Source organism: Oncorhynchus mykiss, chromosome 18 (genome assembly GCF_013265735.2).
Source record: "Oncorhynchus mykiss isolate Arlee chromosome 18, USDA_OmykA_1.1, whole genome shotgun sequence".
NCBI lineage: Eukaryota > Metazoa > Chordata > Actinopteri > Salmoniformes > Salmonidae > Oncorhynchus > Oncorhynchus mykiss.
In genome coordinates this window covers 48,391,123-48,412,470 of record NC_048582.1, presented here as the reverse complement: position 1 = coordinate 48,412,470, position 21,348 = coordinate 48,391,123, and the positions used below count along the sequence as shown (strand labels likewise).

Here is a 21,348-nt window from a genome sequence, read left to right as displayed (position 1 = left end):
AGTGAGGTTGGATGGAGAGCATTTGTAAACAGCAGTTTTCAGTTCTTTCCACAGATTCTCGATTGGATTCAGGTCTGGACTTTGACTTGGCCATTCTAACACCTGGATATGTTTATTTTTGAACCATTCCATTGTAGATTTTGCTTTATGTTTTGGATCATTGTCTTGTTGGAAGACAAATCTCTGTCCCAGTCTCAGGTCTTTTGCAGACTCCATCAGGTTTTCTTCCAGAATGGTCCTGTATTTGGCTCCATCCATCTTCCCATCAATTTTAACCATCTTCCCTGTCCCTGCTGAAGAAAAGCAGGCCCAAACCATGATGCTGCCACCACCACGTTTGACAGTGGGGATGGTGTGTTCAGCTGTGTTGCTTTTACGCCAAACATAACGTTTTGCATTGTTGCCAAAAAGTTCAATTTTGGTTTCATCTGACCAGAGCACCTTCTTCCACATGTTTGGTGTGTCGCCCAGGTGGCTTGTGGCAAACTTTAAACAACACTTTTTATGGATATCTTTAAGAAATGTCTTTCTTCTTGCCACTCTTCCATAATGGCCAGATTTGTGCAATATATGACTGATTGTTGTCCTATGAACAGAGTCTCCCACCTCAGCTGTAGATCTCTGCAGTTCATTCAGAGTGATCATGGGCCTCTTGGCTGCATCTCTGATCAGTCTTCTCCTTGTATGAGCTTAAAGTTTAGAGGGACGGACAGGTCTTGGTAGATTTGTAGTGGTCTGATACTCCTTCCATGTCAATATTATCGCTTGCACAGTGCTCCTTGAGATGTTTAAAGCTTGGGAAATCTTTTTGTATCCAAATCCGGCTTTAAACTTCTTCACAACAGTATCTCGGACCTGCCTGGTGTGTTCCTTGTTCTTCATGATGCTCTCTGCGCTTTTAACGGACCTCTGAGACTATCACAGTGCAGGTGCATTTATACGGAGACTTGATTACACACAGGTGGATTGTATTTATCATCATTAGTCATTTAGGTCAACATTGGATCATTCAGAGATCCTCACTGAACTTCTGGAGAGAGTTTGCTGCACTGAAAGTAAAGGGGATGAATAATTTTGCACGCCCAATTTTTCAGTTTTTTTTTTGAAATATCCAATAAATGTCATTCCACTTCATGATTGTGTCCCACTTGTTGTTGATTCTTCACAAAAAAATACAGTTTTATATCTTCATGTTTGAAGCCTGAAATGTGGCAAAAGGTCTCAAAGTTCAAGGGGGCCGAATACTTTCGCAAGGCACTGTATACAGTTGTGGCCAAAAGTTTTGAGAATGACACAAATATTAATTTTCACAAAGTCTTCTGCCTCAGTTTGCATGATGGCAATTTGCATATACTCCAGAAGGTTATGAAGAGTGATTAGAACAATTGCAATTAATGGCAAAGTCCCTCTTTGCCATGCAAATGAACTGAATCCCCCCCAAAAAAACATTTTCATTACATTTCAGCCCTGCCATAAAAGGACCAGCTGACATCATGTCAGTGATTCTCTCGTTAACACAGGTGTGAGTGTTGACAAGGACAAGGCTGGATATCACTCTGTCATGCTGATTGAGTTCGAATAACAGACTGGAAGCTTCAAAAGGAGGATGGTGCTTGGAATCCATTGTTCTTCCTCTGTCAATCATGGTTACCTGCAAGGAAACATGTGCCGTCATCATTGCTTTGCACAAAAAGGGCTTCACAAGCAAAGATATTGCAGCCAATAAGATTGCACCAAAATCAACCATTTATCGTTGCACCTGCACGCACAGTGAGACAAAGACTTTTGGACGATGGCATGGTGTCAAGAAGGGCAGCAAAGAAGCCACTTCTTTCCAGGAAAAACTTCAGGGACAGACTGATATTCTGTAAAAGGTACAGGGATTGGACTGCTGAGGACTGGGTTAAAGTCATCCGGGAAAAAGCTTGTCTGGAGAAGACAAGGTGAGAGCCACCATCAGTCCTGTGTCATGCCAACAGTAAAGCATCCTGAGACCATCCATGTGTGTGGTTGCTTCTCAGCCAAGGGAGTCGGCTCACTCACAATTTTGCCTAAGAACACAGCCATGTATAAATAATGGTATCAACACATCCATCCAGGAACAGTTTTGTGATAAACAATGCCTTTTCCAGCATGATGGAGCACCTTGCCATAAGGCAAAAGTGAAAACTAAGTGGCTCGGGGAACAAAATATTGATATTTTGGGTCCATGAACAGGAAAATCCCCAGACCTTAATCCCATTGAGAACTTGTGGTCAATCCTCAAGAGGAGAGTGGAAAAACAAAACCCCACAAATTCTGACAAACTCCAAGCATTGATTATGCAAGAATGGGCTGCCATCAGCCAGGATGTGGCCCAGAAGTTAATTGACAGCATGCGAAGGCGGAATGCAGAGGTCTGCAAATATTGCAAATATTGACTCTTTGCATCAACTTCATGTAATTGTCAATAAAAGCCTTTGACACTTATGAAATGCTTGTTATTATACTTCAGTATTCCATAGTAACATCTGACAAAAATATCTAAAGACACTGAAGCAGCAAACTTTGTGGAAATTAATATTTGTGTCATTCTCAAAACTTTTGGCCACGACTGTACATACATACAGTGCATTCGGAAAGTATTCAGACCCCTTGACTTTTTCCACATTTTGTTACTTTGCTGCCTTATTCTAAATTGTATTAAAACATTTTTTTTCATCAATCTACACACAATACCCCCATAATGACAAAGCGATGTTTGCAAATGTATTTAAAATAAAATACATTGGGCCTCCCGGGTGGCGCAGTGGTTAAGGGTGCTGTACTGCAGCGCCAGCTGTGCCATCAGAGTCCCTGGGTTCGCGCCCAGGCTCTGTCGTAACCGGCCGCGACCGGGAGGTCCATGGGGCGACGCACAATTGGCCTTGCGTCGCCCGGGTTAGGGAGGGCTTGGTCGGTAGGGGTGTCCCTGTCTCATCGCGCACCAGCGATTCCTGTGGCGGGCTGGGCGCAGTGTGCGCTAACCAAGGTGGCCAGGTGCACGGTGTTTCCTCCGGCGCATTGGTGCGGCTGGCTTCCGGGTTGGATGCGTGTTGTGTTAAGAAGCAGTGCGGCTTGGTTGGGTTGTGTATCGGAGGACGCATGACTTTCAACCTTCGTCTCTCCCGAGCCCGTACGGGAGTTGTAGCGATGAGACAAGATAGTAGCTACTACAACAATTGGATACCACGAAATTGGGGAGAAAAAGGAGTAAAAATTCAAAAAAAATAAAAAAATAAAAAAATAATAATAATAAAAAAAAAATACAGAAATGTCTTATTTACATAAGTATTCAGACCCTTTGCTATGAGGCTTGAAATTGAGCTCAGGTGTATCCAGGTCTCCATGACAATGTCCTTGAATGGCCCAGCTAAAGCATGGAACCCAGTCAAACATCTTCCGCTAATCCCGTTCCACTAGCGGAACCCCCCCCCCCCCCCCCCCCCCGCAACAGCCAGTGCAGGGCGCCAAATTCAAAACAACAAAAATCTCATAATTAAAATTTCTCAAGTTTTTTTTAAAATCTGACACAGCGGTTGCATTAAGGAGAAGTTTATCTAAAGTTCCATGAGCCACATCAAATTACAGAAACACTCATAATAAACATTGATAAAGATTCAACTATTATTAATTATACATGGAACTTTAGATAAACTTCTCCTTACTGCAACTGCTGTGTCAGATTTTTTTTTTAACTTACGGAGAAAGCAAACCATGCAATAATCTGAGTACAGCCTTTAGACAACAAAGCAGCCAAAAGGATACCCGCCATATTGGGTAGTCAACATTACTCAGAAATAGCGTTTTAAATATTCACTTACCTTTGATCTTCATCAGAATGCACTCCCAGGAATCCCAGTTCCACCATAAATGTTTGATCTGTTCGATAATGTCCATCAGTTATGTCCAAATATCTTATTTTGTTAGGGCGTTTGGTAAACAAATCCAAAAGTTTGGTTACAGCCCGTGGAAATATGCCAAACTAAGTATGGACTCAATCTTTAGGATGTTTTTAACATGAAACTTAATGTTCCAACCGGACAATTCCTTTGTCTGTACAAATGAAGTGGAACGTAGCTACCTTTCACGTGAGCGCGCCAGACCGAGGCTGTGGCACTCTGCCAGACCACTCACTCAAAGAGCTCTTATGAGCCCCTCCTTTAGAGTAGAATCCTCAAAGCAGGTTCTAAATACAATTGACAGCTAGTGGAAGCCTTGGGAAGTGAACATTACCAATATCCCACTATACCTTCAATAGGAGCTGAGTTGAAAATCGACCGACCTCAGATTTCCCACTTCCTGGTTGGATTTTTTTCTCAGGTTTTTGCCTGCTATATGAGTTCTGTTATACTCACAGATATCATCCAAACTGTTTTAGAAATTTCAGAGTGTTTTCTATCCAAATCTGCTAATAATATGCATATTCTAGCTTTAATGGATTTGTAGCAGGCCGTTTACTCCGGGCATGCTTTTCATCCGGACGTGAAAATACTGCCCCCTACCCGAAAGAAGTTAAGAATGGTGGAGGCCACTGTGTTCTTGGGGGCCTTCAATGCTGCAGACAATGCTGCTTGGTTTTTGCTCTGACATTCACTGTCAATTGTGGGACCTTATATAGACTGGTGTGTGCATTAGCAAATCATGTACAATCAATTGAATTTACCACAGGTGGACTCCAATCAAGTTGTAGAAACATCTCAAGGATGATCAATGGAAACAGGTTGCACCTGAGCTCAATTTTGATTTTTAGCAAAGGGTCTGAATACTTATGTAAATACGTTTTTTCTGTTATTTATTTTTAATACATATGCAAACATTTCTAAAAAACTGTTTTCGCTTTGTTATTATGGGGTATTGTGTGTAGATTGCTGAGGATTTTTTATTCAATCCATTTTAGAATAAGGCTGTAATGTAACAAAATGTGGAAAAAGTCAAGGGGCCTGAGTACTTTCCAAAGGCACTTAAAAAAAAGGGGGATGTCAGGGATGTCCAACTCTTGTCCTGAAGAGCTAGACTCCTTCAGGCTTCAGCTAGACTCCTTCAGGCTTCAGCTAGACTCCTTCAGGCTTCAGCTAGACTCCTTCAGGCTTCAGCTAGACTCCTTCAGGCTTCAGCTAGACTCCTTCAGGCAACCCTAATCTCTCTCTCTCTTCTCTCTCTCATCTGTCTCACACTCACACACTCACTGGCTGGTCATGACATCATGACCTGTGTCTGGATAGATTTTTCTACAACCTGAACCCCACTTTTCTCTACAGTTGTTCTCTACACATGTAGCTGTATATAGGCCTACTGATTCTGTTACAGCACAGTAGCTGTATCTCTCTGTCTCTCCTCCCCCCAGTCTGTGGATAGTTCTCCTTCTCCCTGAAGTCTGGAACTAGAACATGGATTCCCCAAACACCCCGTCATACGCACACACGCACACATGCACACACGCACACACACACGCACACGCACACACATACACACACCAACACACATGTATAAACGTGATTCTTTCTTAGCTCTGATCTTAGTTTAGTATGTGTCTTTCCCTCTATCTTTTTGGTCCCAATTCCCACAAGGACATTTTCAGATTACTTCTAAAACCTCTCTTTCTCTCACCATCTCTCCCTCTCTCTCCTCTCTTTCTCTCTTTCATGCTCTCCCTAGTTCCCTATTTCCCTCTCTCTCTCTCTCTCCCTCACACACACACACACACACACACACACTTCTACAGTATACACACACACACACACACACACACACACACTTCTACAGTATACACACACGTATGCATACATATTATATTACATAGCCACTGGCCAATGTAGCTCTGTAACTGAGGCAGACTGAATACATTTTAGAATTCATGGTAAAAAAGCCAGCGGGCCAGATGAGATTGAAGGTTGATCTTACACCGTGTGTATACATGTATATATGTATACTTGTGTTTTGGCACTAGGCAGGTGCCTGGAGCGAAACTGGTGTCCAAGGATGAGATGTTGGAGGCAGTGGAGGAGAGTTTCTGTGTCCGCACAGCAACATTACGCTGAGCATATAGATTTGCCCTGGGAGGACCCACCCATATCTGTCACTCCTATGGCAGCCTTGGCCCTCTGGCCCTTTTGGCCTTCTGCCCCTCTGGCCCTCAGTGAGGAGTGCTGCTGAAAATGGAACAAAATGTTGTCATATTAATAATACAGAGACTCCAGGTGGGTGATTGGTGCTAGGCATCTCAAGTAGGATCGATCTACTGTTAATGTAGGAACACTGCACTCAACCACTGCTAGTGGCAGGGGGAACAAAACTCATCCCTGACAGTTAGTCTGTGCCCTTAACACCCCTGTTCTCAAAGACAGCCAAGGTTTTCCTCTCCTCCCCTCTCCCTGTTGTACCCAACAGCCTTCACAACAGAGCCTTGTAGGATGCAGGGTCTGCCCTGGGGCTACATCAGCAGCTATCACACTGTTCTAATGTTAAGACAAACTGTGAAATAAACTGCAGAAACAACAACCCCCTTGGGTTTCTATGCTAACTACAGCAGCCTCTGGAAACATATTGAATGAATGCACTGTGGGTTCAGAGTAGGGCTGGGCGGTATACCGTATTTGACAATATACCGGTATTAATGCACGTACCGGGTTGGGTTTGTGCTTTACCTTCTATAACTGTATTTGAATGTTTGGTTTGTTATATGTGATACGTCGTGTGTAACGTCCATTTTTATAGTCTACTCCGCTACTTGAGTCATCTCTCTCTGCTCTCTCTCTCTGTGCCACTTTCCACACAGACCTAGCTCCGCCCCCTGTCACTCAAAGAGTGCATTTGTTGTTCCTTGACCACGAGACACTTGCGTTCAGTTCAGTCTGTTGATGACAACGATGCTGTTTTCACTTTCCTTCTCAAATCAAATCAAATTGTATTGGTCACATGCACATGGTTAGCAGATGTTATTGCGAGTGTAGCGAAATGCTTGTGCTTCTAGTTCCGACTATGCAGCAATATCTAACATGTAATCTAACAATTCCACAGCAACTACATAATACACAAAAATATAAGTGAAGTAATGGAGTAAGAATATATCTACATAGAAATATATGGATGAGCAATGGCAGAGCGGCATAGGCAAGATACAATAGATGGTATAAAATACTGTATGTACATATGAGATGAGTAATAAGTCATTCTTAATATAAATCCACTAGTGTTCTATAATTACATTATTAGTTTGTGTTTCTTACATCTGGAAATGGCTAGTTTGTCTTTTCTTCGCAAGTTGAGCCTAAATCATCTTAGCCGCTAATGCCAATTGCTAGTTAGCTGGCTAGCTAGCTAATAAATGTACTGAGTAAGAGCAAACGTAACTAGCTATACAGCCTGATAATACCAGTGATGGTGTAGACCTAAATCAGTATGTTGTTTGTGCAACAGTATCTTCTAAATCAATGAGGAATATGTGAAGCATGAATATGTTCGCTACATGAAGAAGCTAAGAGAACATTAAATGTAGGCAAAGATTATAGGGTCCCCTAAGAAACACTTATCAACACTTTGGTTCCTTCAGTGTCACAATAACTCCTTTTCACAATAACTCATTTTCAACACTGCGTTCAAGTGCCCACTATTATATTCTAACTATAGAATTAGAATAATAATTATATTTCCATGATTCCAACAGTTCACCAAAGTTTTTTGATCTAAATCGCAAGTCAAATCACAAATGCGATTTTTGGTTAAATATAAGGCCTAGATTATTAGTCCATATCATGCAACCCTATGCTGCAGAATGGAATTTATCTCAAATGAGTGCAGGAAATGCAGAAACATATTTTGGGTTGAATTGAACAGTGTAAAACAGTCAGAATGGAGAAAGACCCACAAACTACTCATAAAGCAAATGTTGAACTTTTATTATTCATTAAAAAAAGCCATGGTATTTGTTCACCCTCATATTATTCTACTAGGGGTATGACATAGAGGTGTGTGATATAATCAAACTCACAGTATAATGAAATCAATGAAACTGCTATCATGTCCAGTGGGAATGAGATTTCTGAGATTTGTGTGATTGAGTTGAGCCTCAAAGGAAAAATTCGATGTTGATGACGTTTATTGTTTGCACAACAGCTGTGAATTTGTGGGTATATTGAAATGACAGTGTTCCAGCAGATGCTAGAGAGCAGAGAGGGGAACGAGAGGGTTGGAGAGCCATGGTTCATTAAATTATACTGTTACTCTTGTCTCTGGCATGGATTCTACAGACCCGACCCTGATGGTTATTGCTACTATTTATCCTGACTTCTGATCCTATTTCTCCTCCCTCTATCCCTGCTTTTATACTCCACCTCCCCCTCACCTTCCTCATACTCCACCTCCTCTCCCTTCTCTTCTTGTCCTCGTCTTCCTCCTCTCCCTTCTCTTCTTGTCCTGTCCTCATCCTCCTCCACCTTCCTCCTCCTCCTCCACCTCCTCTCTCTTCTCTTCTTGTCCTCGTCCTCCTCCACCTTCCTCCTCCTCATCCACCTCCTCCCCTCCTCTCCTTGTCCTGTCCTCATCCTCCTCTACCCCCCTCCATCCTCTTTTGTCTTCCCTCTTCCTCCTGTCATCCTCCTCCTCCCCCTTCTCCACTCATTGTCCTCTCCTCTTCCTGCTCATACTCTCCTGCCTTCTTCCCTCCTCCTCCACCTTCTCCTCTCCTCGTCCTCATCCTCCTCTCCTCTCCCCCAGGTCCCAAGCAGGAGATGATCTATGACTTCTGGAGGATGGTGTGGCAGGAGAATTGCTTCAGTATTGTCATGATCACTAAACTGGTGGAGGTGGGCAGGGTAGGTTACTCTTCCTTTTGGTTCTTTTGAAAGCCCACTCTTTACATAGGCCTATAGAAGAACTGCCAGTGAAATAAAATAGCTATGTATTATAAGTCTACAACCCAGTGAGCAAAACTGGTTGAAATGACAACCAGATTACATCCATGAAGTCGTCCACCTTTTCTCACTGAAAACAGGAAGGTTAGAAGAATGTAATTGTATTGTATTGTATTGATTTTGCTCTTGAATGTTGGTTTAAAATGTAACCGACTGTAGACCCTAATTTAAGGTCCAAATGTTCTGTGTGTTGTGTGTGTTCAGATGAAGTGCTGTAAGTATTGGCCCGAGGACAGTGAACTCTATGGAGACATCAAGATCACACTGCTGAAGACGGAAACACTGGCCGAGTACACCGTCCGCACCTTTGCTATGGAGCGGGTGAGCGAATAGTCAAAGTCCTTCTGTCTAACAAATTATACATCATTTGAAAATGCATTGGTTCCTGGGATCACATCCAATTTGAGAGTGTTTTGTTTACTCCATTTCTTCAGCCAGGCAATATATTGAGAACACAGCCTTTATAGAGGCATTGATATCTAACAAATAATTAATCATTTTAATGTTAATTGGTCTTTGGAGTTATTCCTCATGTTTAAATAAAGATGTCTTAATACATGTCCTACTGTGCCAACTTTATGTGTATGTTTGTTGATCATGATATTGATTAGACCCTCTGTGTTCTCCCCTCTAGAGGGGCTACCCAGCGAAACATGAGGTATGTCAGTTCCACTTCACCTCCTGGCCAGAGCATGGTGTTCCCTACCACGCCACAGGCCTGTTGGCCTTCCTACGCCGGGTCAAGGCCTCCACACCCCCCGATGCTGGGCCCGTGGTTGTCCACTGCAGGTAAAGGACCATCTTACATCACATCCTGTCTGAATGAAGCAGTGTTGCATAAAAAGTCTTAGACTCTTTATTTTATAGTTATTGACTTGGGTGTAGCTTAGCCTATATAGATCTCTCGCTCCTTACCCCTTCCCCTTATTGACCCCTGACCTCTCTCCTCTATGTGTCAGTATGGGAGCAGGCAGAACAGGCTGCTACATCGTACTGGACGTCATGCTGGATATGGCAGAGTGTGAGGGAGTGGTGGACATCTACAACTGTGTCAAGACCCTCTGCTCCAGACGCATCAACATGATACAGACAGAGGTAAGAATATATTCTATATATCAGGTATGCCCAATCCTTCCCTAGAGAGCCACTCTCTAGCAGGTTTTCCCTCCAATCCTAATCTAACACATGTATTATCTGATTAGTTTCAGGTATGTTAGCACAGGGGTTGAAGCAAACGCCTGCATAAACATAGCCCCAGAGGAGGAGGGCTGACCTCCTCCGCTGTATATGGTATACTATATAATGGTATTATATCAACCAGGAATCCATCAGGAAATGAGATAGTTTATGATGTAACCTGGGGAGAGATGTGATCAAATAAAATATGTATCCTCATTAATGCTTTTAAATTTAGGTCACTGAGATTCTTTGTACTCCAAGATGTCAAATGAAATGTACAAACAAATTGCATTGAATAGACTGCTATTTAGGTAGGCTATATAGCATGGGTTGGGCGTTTGGGCTTTTGGCTCTTTTTATGTATGTTCTAACGCCCTCTCCTTTCCTATTTTTTTACTATTATTAGCGGTTAGCAAAACAACATTTGTTTGTGGGCATGGTGATGTGGTGAATGTTGACATTTTAACAATTAATTGACATTAACAACAGTAATCAAATCCCAATGTTACACTTCCCTCCAAACCGCTAGCAATTATGGTCCTATTATCAAAACAAGATATTAGACGTTTCTTGTTAGTTTCTCAATCTCACTGTCTTGTCTGTCGCTCTCTTTCTACCTCCATCCTTCTCTCTCTCTCTCTCTCTCTCTCTCTCTCTCTCTCTCTCTCTCTCTCTCTCTCTCTCTCTCTCAGGAGCAGTATGTGTTCATCCACGATGCCATTCTGGAGGCCTGTTTGTGTGGAGAGACAGCTATACCTGTTCTTGAGTTTGCTCTGACCTATAAGGAGATGCTGAGGGTTGACTCACAGAGCAACACCTCCCAGCTACGAGAGGAGTTCCAGGTTAGACTACGTTTTGTAAACATTGTTTTAGCAACCAGAAACTATCTGACTAGATTTCAACCGGAAATCTTTCCAATTACGTCTCGATGTCCTCGATATGTTTTGTAAAGAAAATGGTTGAGGTTGATGTTTATTGTAACCGTGGAAATCTTTATTGTACTAGCATTAATTGTGCAAACTTAGATCTACTAACTCTCACCAAACCACTAGTCATGGCACAATACAGTACCATGTCCTTAGCTGAATGCATGGTCTATTGCAGCAGTCTGAGATTGTAAATTAAAGTCACATTTCTGTATGGGATGATCTCAGTTCATCTGACTAGTTGGCCCATCCTTTTCTTCCATTTTATTGACACAAATCATTAGTGACCTTCACCATGCATAATTACAGCTACTTATCTCTTTCAGACCGAGCTATTAAATACATTCATGATGGTTATTATAGTCGAATGAAATATCTTCACTGAAATCAGACATTTAGGGTGAATCCCAAATAGCACCCTATTCCCTGTCTAATGCACTACGTTTGACTAGAGTCCTCTTGGCCCTGGCCAAAATAAGTGCACTAAATAGGGAATAGGGAGCCATTTTGGACAAAGGTTCTGATAATAATTTAAACGCATATCTCCAAGATGTAATCCTGATGCAATGTAAGTTAGTCATAATTATAATGCACCATTCATACTGTCAAATTCAACAGGGAGTTATAATTCAACACAATACACAGCAAGTTAAATAATCAGTTTAATTTCCCTTCCAATTTTATTTCTCTAACCTCAATGTGCTTATACATAATGTATGTGGTTTTTCGATTAAATGTGTTTTTATCCATTAAGCCTCTTCATGGTTTTTTGACTGATGCTAAATGCGTTTTAATGTTTCAGCCGGATGATGATTAGACAGTGAAATATTTGCGGTTGTCAAATATTGACAGTTAGACAGTTTGAGCTGAGTACATTTTCAATGCCCTTGTCCTCTTTCTCTTTTCTCTCGTCTCGCTCTATCTCTCTCCCTCTCTTTGTCTCTCTCTCTCTCACACCCTCGCTCTCTGTCTCTGTTTATCTCTGTCTCATCTCTGTCTCGCCTCTGTTCCTCTATCTCTGTCTCTCACTGTCTCTCTCTAACAAACACCCATGCACTCTTCTCAATTTGTCTCTTCCCTCTCTCCCAAATTTCTGTCACATTCCCGCATCTCTTATTCTCCATCATCCTCTTCGACCCTGTCTGTACCACTCCATCTCACCCTCTCTCTCTCCTTTTTTTATCTCTCTCCACCCCCTCCTCCAGACGTTGAACTCTGTGACCCCTCACCTGGACGTGGAGGAGTGCAGCGTATCCCTGTTGCCGAGGAACCGCGAGAAGAACCGTAGCATGGACGTCCTGCCCCCCGACCGCGCCCTGGCCTTCCTGGTCACCACTGAGGGCATTGCCGAGGGCAACAACTACATCAACGCCGCTCTCACTGACAGCTTCCACCGGCCCGCCGCCTTCGTGGTCACACCTCACCCGTTACCGGGAACCACGGCAGACTTCTGGAGGCTGGTCTATGACTATGGATGTACCTCGGTGGTGATGCTCAACCAGATCAACCAGTCCAACTCTGCCTGGGTGAGAAGAGGGGAGGTGAGGGGGAGAGGATGGAGGAAGGAAGAGGGGAATTAATTGATGATACTGACTGACTGACTGACTGACTGACTGACTGACTGACTGACTGAGCGAGCCCTGTGGCTATCAGGTACTGATCAAATATCTCATCCTCATACTCGATTGGTCAAAGCTGTACTCTGACTAATCCCATGTAATAGCAAGATGACTTATTGCCTTTGTGTAGATTAATTAATAGTTGATACATATTTTGCCTGCTTGTCAGGGCATTACCATGTCCATAAGCATTTCACTGTTAGTCTACACCTGTTGTTTACGAAGCATGTGACAAATAAATAACATTTGATTAGATTTCTTATTATACTGTACTCGCCCGTGTGCTTGCTCATGTGTGGCTTTGTCTGTGGTCTTCTTATCTTTCACCTGTAACTGTGGCCTGACCAATGTTTACACCATGGCTCTCATCTAGAACTGACTGTCTCTCTCTGGTCTACGCTCACTCCTTCCCTCATTCCCTCTCGCTCTTTCTCCTTCACTCTCTTCCTCTCCTTCCTTGACGCATTTTCACCTTTCACTCTCTTTCTTTCTTTCTCCTTACTCTTCTCTTCTTCTCTCTCTTGTCTCTTGTTCCCCCTCCCTGTATCGTCTCTGCCATACTATCCTTCTTGCTGTCTTTTTTCCTCCCCTCTCTCTTTCCATCCCCCACTCCCTCCATTTCTCTCTCTACCAGTAGATTAACAGTGTACCCTCGTCATCTGTGCTACCTGTCTCTGTGTATAAATATTTATCTCTCCCTCTGCCCCCCTGTCACCTTGTTAATAACTCTCTGTCAACGTGAGTGGACATTATAGCTACCTTGTTCCTCCCCTGGCTCCCCCCCCCCTACCTCCCCTTTCCCTCCCCTTCCTGTCACAGCTAACACTGTTAGCATGTTAACACTGCACTCCCCTGTGTCTCCCTCCCTCCCTCTATCCCTCCTTCCCTTCTTGCTCCTCTCTCCAGCCCCCTCGCTGTCACAGCTAACACTGTTATGAATTTAACACTACACTCCCCAGTGTCTCCATCCCTCCGTTCCTCCCTTCGGCTAATGAGTCTTTGAAGCAGCTGCGACCTGCATTGACTGAAGACCTTGGCCTGGTCTGTGTGCAATGTGCACCAATCCCTGATTGACTCCATGTGTATTTCTCCTAGGCACTGCCGAGGTTACCCCCTGACCACACTGCATTCATTTATAATGGGCTGATGTTAATAATTTAGAGTGATGAATTATTCAAATGCTGTGAAACAATGTAAAACTGTGTGGTGTGTGTGTGTTATGCTATGTGATTGATTGTACTCAGAGTTCTCAGTAATGACAGTGTTTTCTGCTCATTCAGTTAACACTGCTACTATGTGTTGGATAATTGGATAATTGTGGATCTGGCTAAATGTCTGTCCTGTCGATCCTCAGGCGTCTTGTTATTGACTTCTGCCATCCTGCTCTGTGACATAATAATTTGATTTCACTCCTCCGCCTCCATAGTTCGCTAATCACTTGTTATCTTCCTCTTTCTTCCCCCCTCACACCCTCTCTATCTCTCTGTCTCTCTCTTCCTCGGTCCTCCTCTCAGCCGTGTCTAAAGTACTGGCCAGAGCCTGGGCTGCAGCAGTTTGGACCAATGACAGTTGAGCTCCTGTCCATGACGGCTGATGATGATGTCATCATTCGTCTGTTCCGGGTTCAGAACATCATGCGGGTAGGTCTTCGGTCGTGGTCAATGATAGACTGGCTGTCTAAGTCCATTTTTGTGCTCTGATAAGTTAAGGGACTACAGTTGAAAATTAAACGGCTGACTAAATCTGCCTCATGGAAAGAAATGTTGATTAATATTGCATTGTCCGTGTCAAATAATAAAGTTAGAATAAAGTCAAGTTTTGAAATTATATCAGTCTGCTGGTTCCATCACTCAAGTCTGACAGTTTAGTCATATCTCTTTAATTTTGTCAAGTTCTTAAAACATATTTTCCCACTGTCTCTTCATGCGTATTTAGTAGAAAGCCTAATGGCCCCTTTTATATTCGTAGTCGGTCTACTGAGTATGTGAGATGAGGCATGTATTAGTCACCATACACTTCACAATTATTGTCAATGACCTAAAGTGTATTTTTGACAGCGTAATGATGAAATGATCAAATTGTCAGCCTTTTCATTGCCTGTTAAATCATTGTAAATGGTGCGTTGTGGTCTGTATGTATGTCTGTACTGTATGTATGCGTGTGTGTGTCTATGTCTGTGTGTGCTGTATCCTATAGCGATGTGCCTCCCTCCTAGCCGTTGACTGCATGTTGTCTTTGTGATTGTGACTATCTTAGTCTCCCAGGCACTTCCCAACACCTCTCTCTGAGCTCATCCACCTTTCACCACCCAGGTGTTCCTCTATTAGCCTCCAGCAAAACAACTCTTCTTGTCAGCTAGTCTCCCTACCTCCCCCTCCTCACCCCCCTGTCAGCTAGTCTCCCTGCCTTGCTCTCCCAACCTCCCCCTTCTAACCACTTGTCAGGTATAGCGTCCCTAGTATCTCTCCTTGCCTCCCCCTAGCACCTCACCTCATCTGCCCGCCGCACCCTCCTGTCAGCCCTCTGTCACCCCGACAGAGCCCTGTCCCCCTCAGTGTCACCCCCAGTCTCCCCAGTGTCACCCCCAGTCTCCCCATGGAGGAGGGAGGAGGGGAAGGCAACTCTCAGAAACAATCCCTACTGCCTCTTCACAGGATCCCACTGATCCTACCAATCAGATCTGTCCAGCAACAGGAACAGGGAGGGAGGATGGTATACACTTTCCCAGCAATGTTTCCATCTCACAGTAGAACATTGAATCTATGGGCAGCAGGTAGCCTTGCTGTTAGCGTGTTGGGCAAGTAATCGAAAGGTTGCTAGTTCGAATGTGCCCTTGAGCAAGGCACGTAACCAGCATTTCTGCAGGGTTGCTGTTGATAATGGCTGACCCTGGCCGTGAACTCACTCTCCCATGGTGTCTCAGAGGGAGTTGGGATATGCAAAAAACACATTTCCAATTCACAAATGGTATTAATACACTTTGTACAAGTCAATGACTGTATATGTGAATGGACAATGCAATCAATCACGTGACACCATGTATTCCTATGTGAAGACTCAATAGCTCATTGAAGCCAAATTAAGTCAGTTAAAATTGTGTCTCATGGAGACATAACATTTGCAGTTTGAGCAACTCCAGGAAGTGATGTTGCAGGCTAGCTCAGTGCTGCCCCATCTCATTGAATAACTCAAGTTGAAGGCCGATCGGGGTACTGCAGTTTTCCATTAGTAACTCGATTATCCTTATACCTTCTTCTGTGTGTGATTTTAAGCCTTGTCCCCAAGGGGAATGGTGGCAGGTCTTTGCCATTTCTACCAGTTTCCTTCTGGGTTAGAGATGTCCATTATAGGATGCCATACATGTCTACAACACAATATTAGCATTGTCCGTTTCTCTCCTTTCTCTCTCTGTCTCTGTCTCTGTCTCTCTCTCTATCTGTCTCTCTTTCTCTCTCTCTCTCTCGCTCTCTCCCCCCAGCTCCAGGAAGGTCAGCTGGTGGTTCGTCATTTCCAGTTCCTGCGCTGGTCTCCATACCGTGACGTCCCAGACTCTAAGAAGGCTTTCCTCAGCCTCCTGGCCCAGGTCCACAACTGGCAGAGGGAGTGTGGAGAGGGACGTACCATCGTCCACTGTCTGTGAGTTACCACTTTGCTCATACATTTTTATCATCCCTTAGGGAAGTTTAGTTTGCAGATAGGATTCACAGAAATGATTCAAATGACCAGTGCATTGCGATTGATTTTAGCGATCGTGATCTCTGTAAAAATTTTGAGGAAGTTGGCTTAAGAAGTTTACAGCTGCGCTCTGGTCGGATTGATCCTCGGGCCATAGGGAACGTAAACAAACAAAACCCTATTTCACATTGAAGGCGCCATTGGCTCTTGTTGACTCCTGTTGTGAGCATACTGTACAGAAAGCATGTGGCATCCATCTTGTGGGATAATTGCGGACAAGCATTTTTTTTGGAACAATGTTGTACATTTTCAAAATAGAGTTTGCAAGACATAGAACTCTGTGGCTTTTTGCAGAACAGTAAGTACGTTTTCAAAAGGTAGTGGCCTTCTCAAAACACAAGCACAGTCAGAAAAACTAAAGTATACCTTCAAAATTGCTAGTAGATTCATCAAAAGAACACGATTGCTTGCAAAAAGACACAACCAAGTCTTTTAAATCTCCCAATCAAATATTATTCCTAGTAAAATGTGCATAATAATATTACAGACTGTTACCCATGTAAGAATCCCTCTCTTTCAGACAGATGACAGTTTACTTTGAGTGAGGATGCGCAATGTTTTGGGGTGTAACGCCAAAGGATTATAACGAGTAATGTAACTGTGTATTTTTCTCAGGGAGTAATAAGTAAATGAATTTGTTATTGTTGAAAGAAGTAACAGTTAATAGCGTATATGTGACTTTTCTTTTTTGAGTAACGACCCCAACACGGCTAATGAGTAACCCAAAGTTAATCAGAAGTAACCCAACTTCATTCTCTGTGTCTCTGCATGTCTGTAATATTGTAACAAATCATAATTGTAACCAATCAGAACAGCATGTACTAAGGTAAGAAAATGATCAGAAGTCCTCTATGTTTATTTGATCATTGCTGTTCTGCTACAGTATAGATACTGTTCAACACAGATCCAAACATTGCGAGATTGAGAAAAATGATAATCAGAGGTCACGCCTTGCTTCAGTAGATTGAGTTATTATGTTGGTTCCGGTCCCACTTGCTAGTTTAACCACCATCAAAAGCACATGTTTTTGAACTAATACTCTCTACTTAAAGCACTTAGCCTGCCTGTGTGTAGTGTTAAATGAGGCAGGATAAAACGTCAACCCCCAAGTGTTCACTACTACACTCCTATTTACCAGAACAGTTTTCATAATTACTGTAAAAAAAGGCTAGGCTCTAGTTCCCCAGCCTCTCCTAAACTTCAGCTACACTACATATCTATCTAGCCTGGATTGGGCTCTGGGGTCCACATGCTAAGCATGTGTCCCAAATGGCACCCTGTGCCACATATAGTGCACTATTTTGGACCAGAGCTCTATGGGGCCTGGTCAAAAGTAGTGCACTCCCATAGGGAATAGGGCTCCATTTGAGACGCAGCCCTGTATTAGATGTACTTCCACGTTTATGGATTTAATGAGAACATTCCTCAGATGCCAGTCTGCAAGTCTTCAAAGTTCTCCGCATTGCTGTTTTTCTGACAGCCACCTTGATCCTAGCCTGACTGAGCTGTGACATTTCACTTTATGGCTTTCCCTGTAACACCTTCAGCCTCCGTCTCTGCCCTGTATCCTAGGGATGTGACTTGCACTGATGTAGTGTCAGTTACTGTCTCTCTGTATGTGTCTGTTTGTTTCGCTATATTTATCTCTCTGTGGGCATGTGTCCATGTCTGTGTCTGTACCTGTTTCTGCACCATATACCCCGGTTTTGCAATCTGACTTATTCTGACACATTTCGCAACACAGGCTACTCTCTCAGTGGTCAGAAAGTGTATACATAATGATTCATGGTCACTGACCCACGTACTGTGTTTCTCCCTGTGTGTGTAACAGTAACGGCGGTGGTAGGAGTGGTACGTTCTGTGCTTGTACCATGCTGCTAGAGATGATCCGTCATCACAGCCTGGTGGATGTCTTCTACGCTGCCAAGACGCTACGCAACTCCAAACCCAACATGGTGGAGACCATGGCAAGTAATAACCTTGATTTAACCAGGGAAGGCCCTTTTTAGAACCTATTTTGGTAAGGCGATCTAATACGGTGGACAGGAGTTTACATGTCTTAAGGCTCAGTTCAGTCAAACTTGCAGTGGTTTACAATATTTACAGACTCAAATACAGATCGCTGATCGATTGAATTCAAGCTTTAATCTATAGCAAAGTATCCAGGTATCAAATCAAATCAAATGTATTTATGTAGCCCTTCTTACATCAGCTGATATCTCAAAGTGCTGTACAGAAACCCAGCATGTGGAGGAATGTTGACACCTGTGTTGTTTTCAGGAGCAGTATCGGTTCTGCTATGACCTGGCCTTGGAGTACCTGGACGCCTTGGACTGCCTGAGTGAGATAGAAGTGAGATAACACTGATCCCAGATCAGCTTAGGCTCAGGGGAGATGGAGTGGAGTCCTGGGCCTAGACTGGATCTCAGCCTGGGTCCACATTACCTGGGCTTCCCAGCCTGGTCGTAGCCTGAGTCCACAGCCTGGGCCTGGACCTGGGCCTGAGTCCACACTGCTCTGCTTCTCTCTCTACACTTCTACATCTAGCACAGATTTGTCAGACCTTCTCAACCCTAGAAGGAGTGTAGGGATAGAGGCCTGGGACTCAGTCCGCTGCCTGAGTCCGGCCTGGTCCACACCACTCCGTCCTGGGTTTTCCCTTGGGTCTACAGCCTGGGTCTAGCCAAGTTCCTGCTCTGCTTCCCTCTCGTCTCTTCCCCCCCAGGTCTGGGTGTATCAGTGTATCTGCTGCCATAACGGACATGGACAAAAAACTATGAGAGCGAAAGAGAGGGAGACCGAGAGAGATGATGGGACATGCTTCTACCTTCTACTTTCTACCTGTCGATTATGTACTCTTTTCCTTTCCCCTGCATTCTTATCCCATCTGTAAGTTGCTCTTCTGTTCGGTGCCACATACTATCTGCCAAATACAAGGAAGAGGACAAGGAAATGGGCAGGATCGTCCTCTTCTCATTGGACGTATTTCTGGTCACCTGACCACTGGTGGTATACGCAAAGGTCTCCGCAACTTCCTGCCTTATTTTATTATGTCAATGACAACAATAACAACAACATCGAAAAACATAAAAGCTGAAGTATAACAACAAGACAATGATGCCACAACTGCAGCAGATAAAATATGTCAACTATTAGGTGATTTTGTGTGTTTGTTTTGTAATACGTATAATGATCTTGTAAATGATGCAATGATCTACTGTTGGTGAACATCCAATGTTGTTACTGTACACTGGTGTTTTCTCTGGTGAGGCTGGAATGGCTATTTCTCCATCGGCAGAGAAGAAGTTTACATAGAAAATGGCACTGAAATGATGTTGGGTGCATTGATTCTATGGTCCTAATGTACAGAAAGGACCTATCTGGTTTATTATTTATTGTATGTGTAAATAGATTGTTTTCCAGATGTTTCTAGATGTTTGTTGTCTTAACTCTGTGCCAATTCATTCTATTTTGTCTATGAACAACATGGTCTCATTAGAATAATGTCAAAATAGTGACGTTTAACCATTGTAATGGTATGCCACCCAATTACTTTTATGTCACTTCTGGTGACATATTACTCCATATTTGTAATGAGATATGTCTGCTATAAATTACATTCTAGGTTTATGTCACCCAATTTGACATAGTACTTATGTAATTTCTGGTGAGATATTACTCCATATTTGTAATGAGATACGTCTGCTATAAATGAGAACCACTTGAGCACCTGCATGCCAGTCAGTTGTTAGTGTTTCCATTGCAGTTTGTGACCCAGTCTGCTTCAGGGGACCGTCCCCACTGCTACCAGAGACTGGGGTTGCAAAATTACTGTAGCTTTCCAAAATCCCCAGATTTGTCCTGAAATGAAATAAGCAAGAAGGGAATCTTCCAACTGCGAAACTTATGACTTGGAATCTTACTACTGGGATTGCAGGAAACCTGGGACGTTCGGGGAAGTTACCTAATTTTGCAACCCTATGCGAGAACCCCAGAGAGAGTAATGTAACAAAAAAAATGACATGATTTGTCTCTAGCTGTGGGAACAAATGTGGTCAGTTTGCCGAAATTAGTTGCTTTTTGCATTTGTATTTATTCATTCAATGTTTTATTTTATAATTGTGTATAAATGAAAATAAATAAAATATTATGATGTTGGTAATATCATATGATTCATGCTCTTTCTACGTTTAAAAAAAATGTTTAGACACTTGGAATAACAGACTAAGCAATGCATTTAGTTTTTAGGTGATTTTAGCCTCACCCTTTCATGCACTTCAATTATCTTTGGCTATCACTTTCTTGCAGGAAGCATCTTGTAACACACACACACACACTTTTACAATGTGCTTGTTAAACAAGAACCCTAGTCTTTCCTCTTGACCTGTAGTTTAATTTACCCTTATCATTTAATGAAGTGTAGCGAAATTAATGGTCTGGTGTTATCATGTAACTGACTAGCTGGTTCTGCTACAGAGCTCTAATTGAAGGAGCCTGATGAATCTATTGATCCAGTCTACACACCATCCCACCCCAAATAGAGAGAGAGAGACAGGGCAGATAGAGCGACAGGTAGCCCACCGTACCTCACCAACTCATACATCATAGAGAGGTCCAACAAGAACATTGGTTGCATTTAATTTCATTTCATTTTCATAAGGTCCTGATAAGTCTTTACGATGGAACATCTCACCCCTCTATCTTCAGTCTGTCCATTGACCTCTGCCTTACACGGAACCTAAACAGGTCGAAAAGCATGATTAAACATGTATGGCAATTTAGCTAGCTAGCTTGCTGTTGCTAGCTAATTTGTCCTGGGATATAAACACTGAGTTGTTATTTTACCTGAAATGCACAAGGACCTCTTCTCCGACAATTAATCCACACATAAAACGGTCAACCGAATCGTTTCTAGTCATCTGTCCTCCTTCCAGGCTTTTTCATCTTTGAACTTATATG

General features: G+C 43.0%; 1 protein-coding gene across 8 annotated transcripts in view; it reads left to right on the top strand.

The window, feature by feature from the left end:
• The window catches only part of LOC110496838 (receptor-type tyrosine-protein phosphatase U), a 269,433-nt gene extending 248,877 nt beyond the window's left edge, over positions 1–20,556 (top strand). For 4 of the 8 annotated variants that reach the window (XM_036952973.1, XM_036952976.1, XM_036952974.1 and 1 more), the window contains 10 exons: positions 8,734–8,831; positions 9,135–9,251; positions 9,565–9,719; positions 9,890–10,025; positions 10,802–10,951; positions 12,241–12,576; positions 14,169–14,294; positions 16,133–16,290; positions 18,221–18,356; positions 18,670–20,556. In XM_036952973.1, the coding sequence (XP_036808868.1) occupies positions 8,734–8,831; positions 9,135–9,251; positions 9,565–9,719; positions 9,890–10,025; positions 10,802–10,951; positions 12,241–12,576; positions 14,169–14,294; positions 16,133–16,290; positions 18,221–18,356; positions 18,670–18,750 (1,493 nt within the window). In that variant the 3' untranslated portion in view covers positions 18,751–20,556. The remainder of the gene's footprint in view (positions 1–8,733; positions 8,832–9,134; positions 9,252–9,564; positions 9,720–9,889; positions 10,026–10,801; positions 10,952–12,240; positions 12,577–14,168; positions 14,295–16,132; positions 16,291–18,220; positions 18,357–18,669) is intronic. The other 4 variants (XM_036952972.1, XM_036952978.1, XM_036952977.1 and 1 more) reach the window with 1 other exon arrangement.
• The last annotated feature ends 792 nt before the right edge of the window (positions 20,557–21,348 follow it).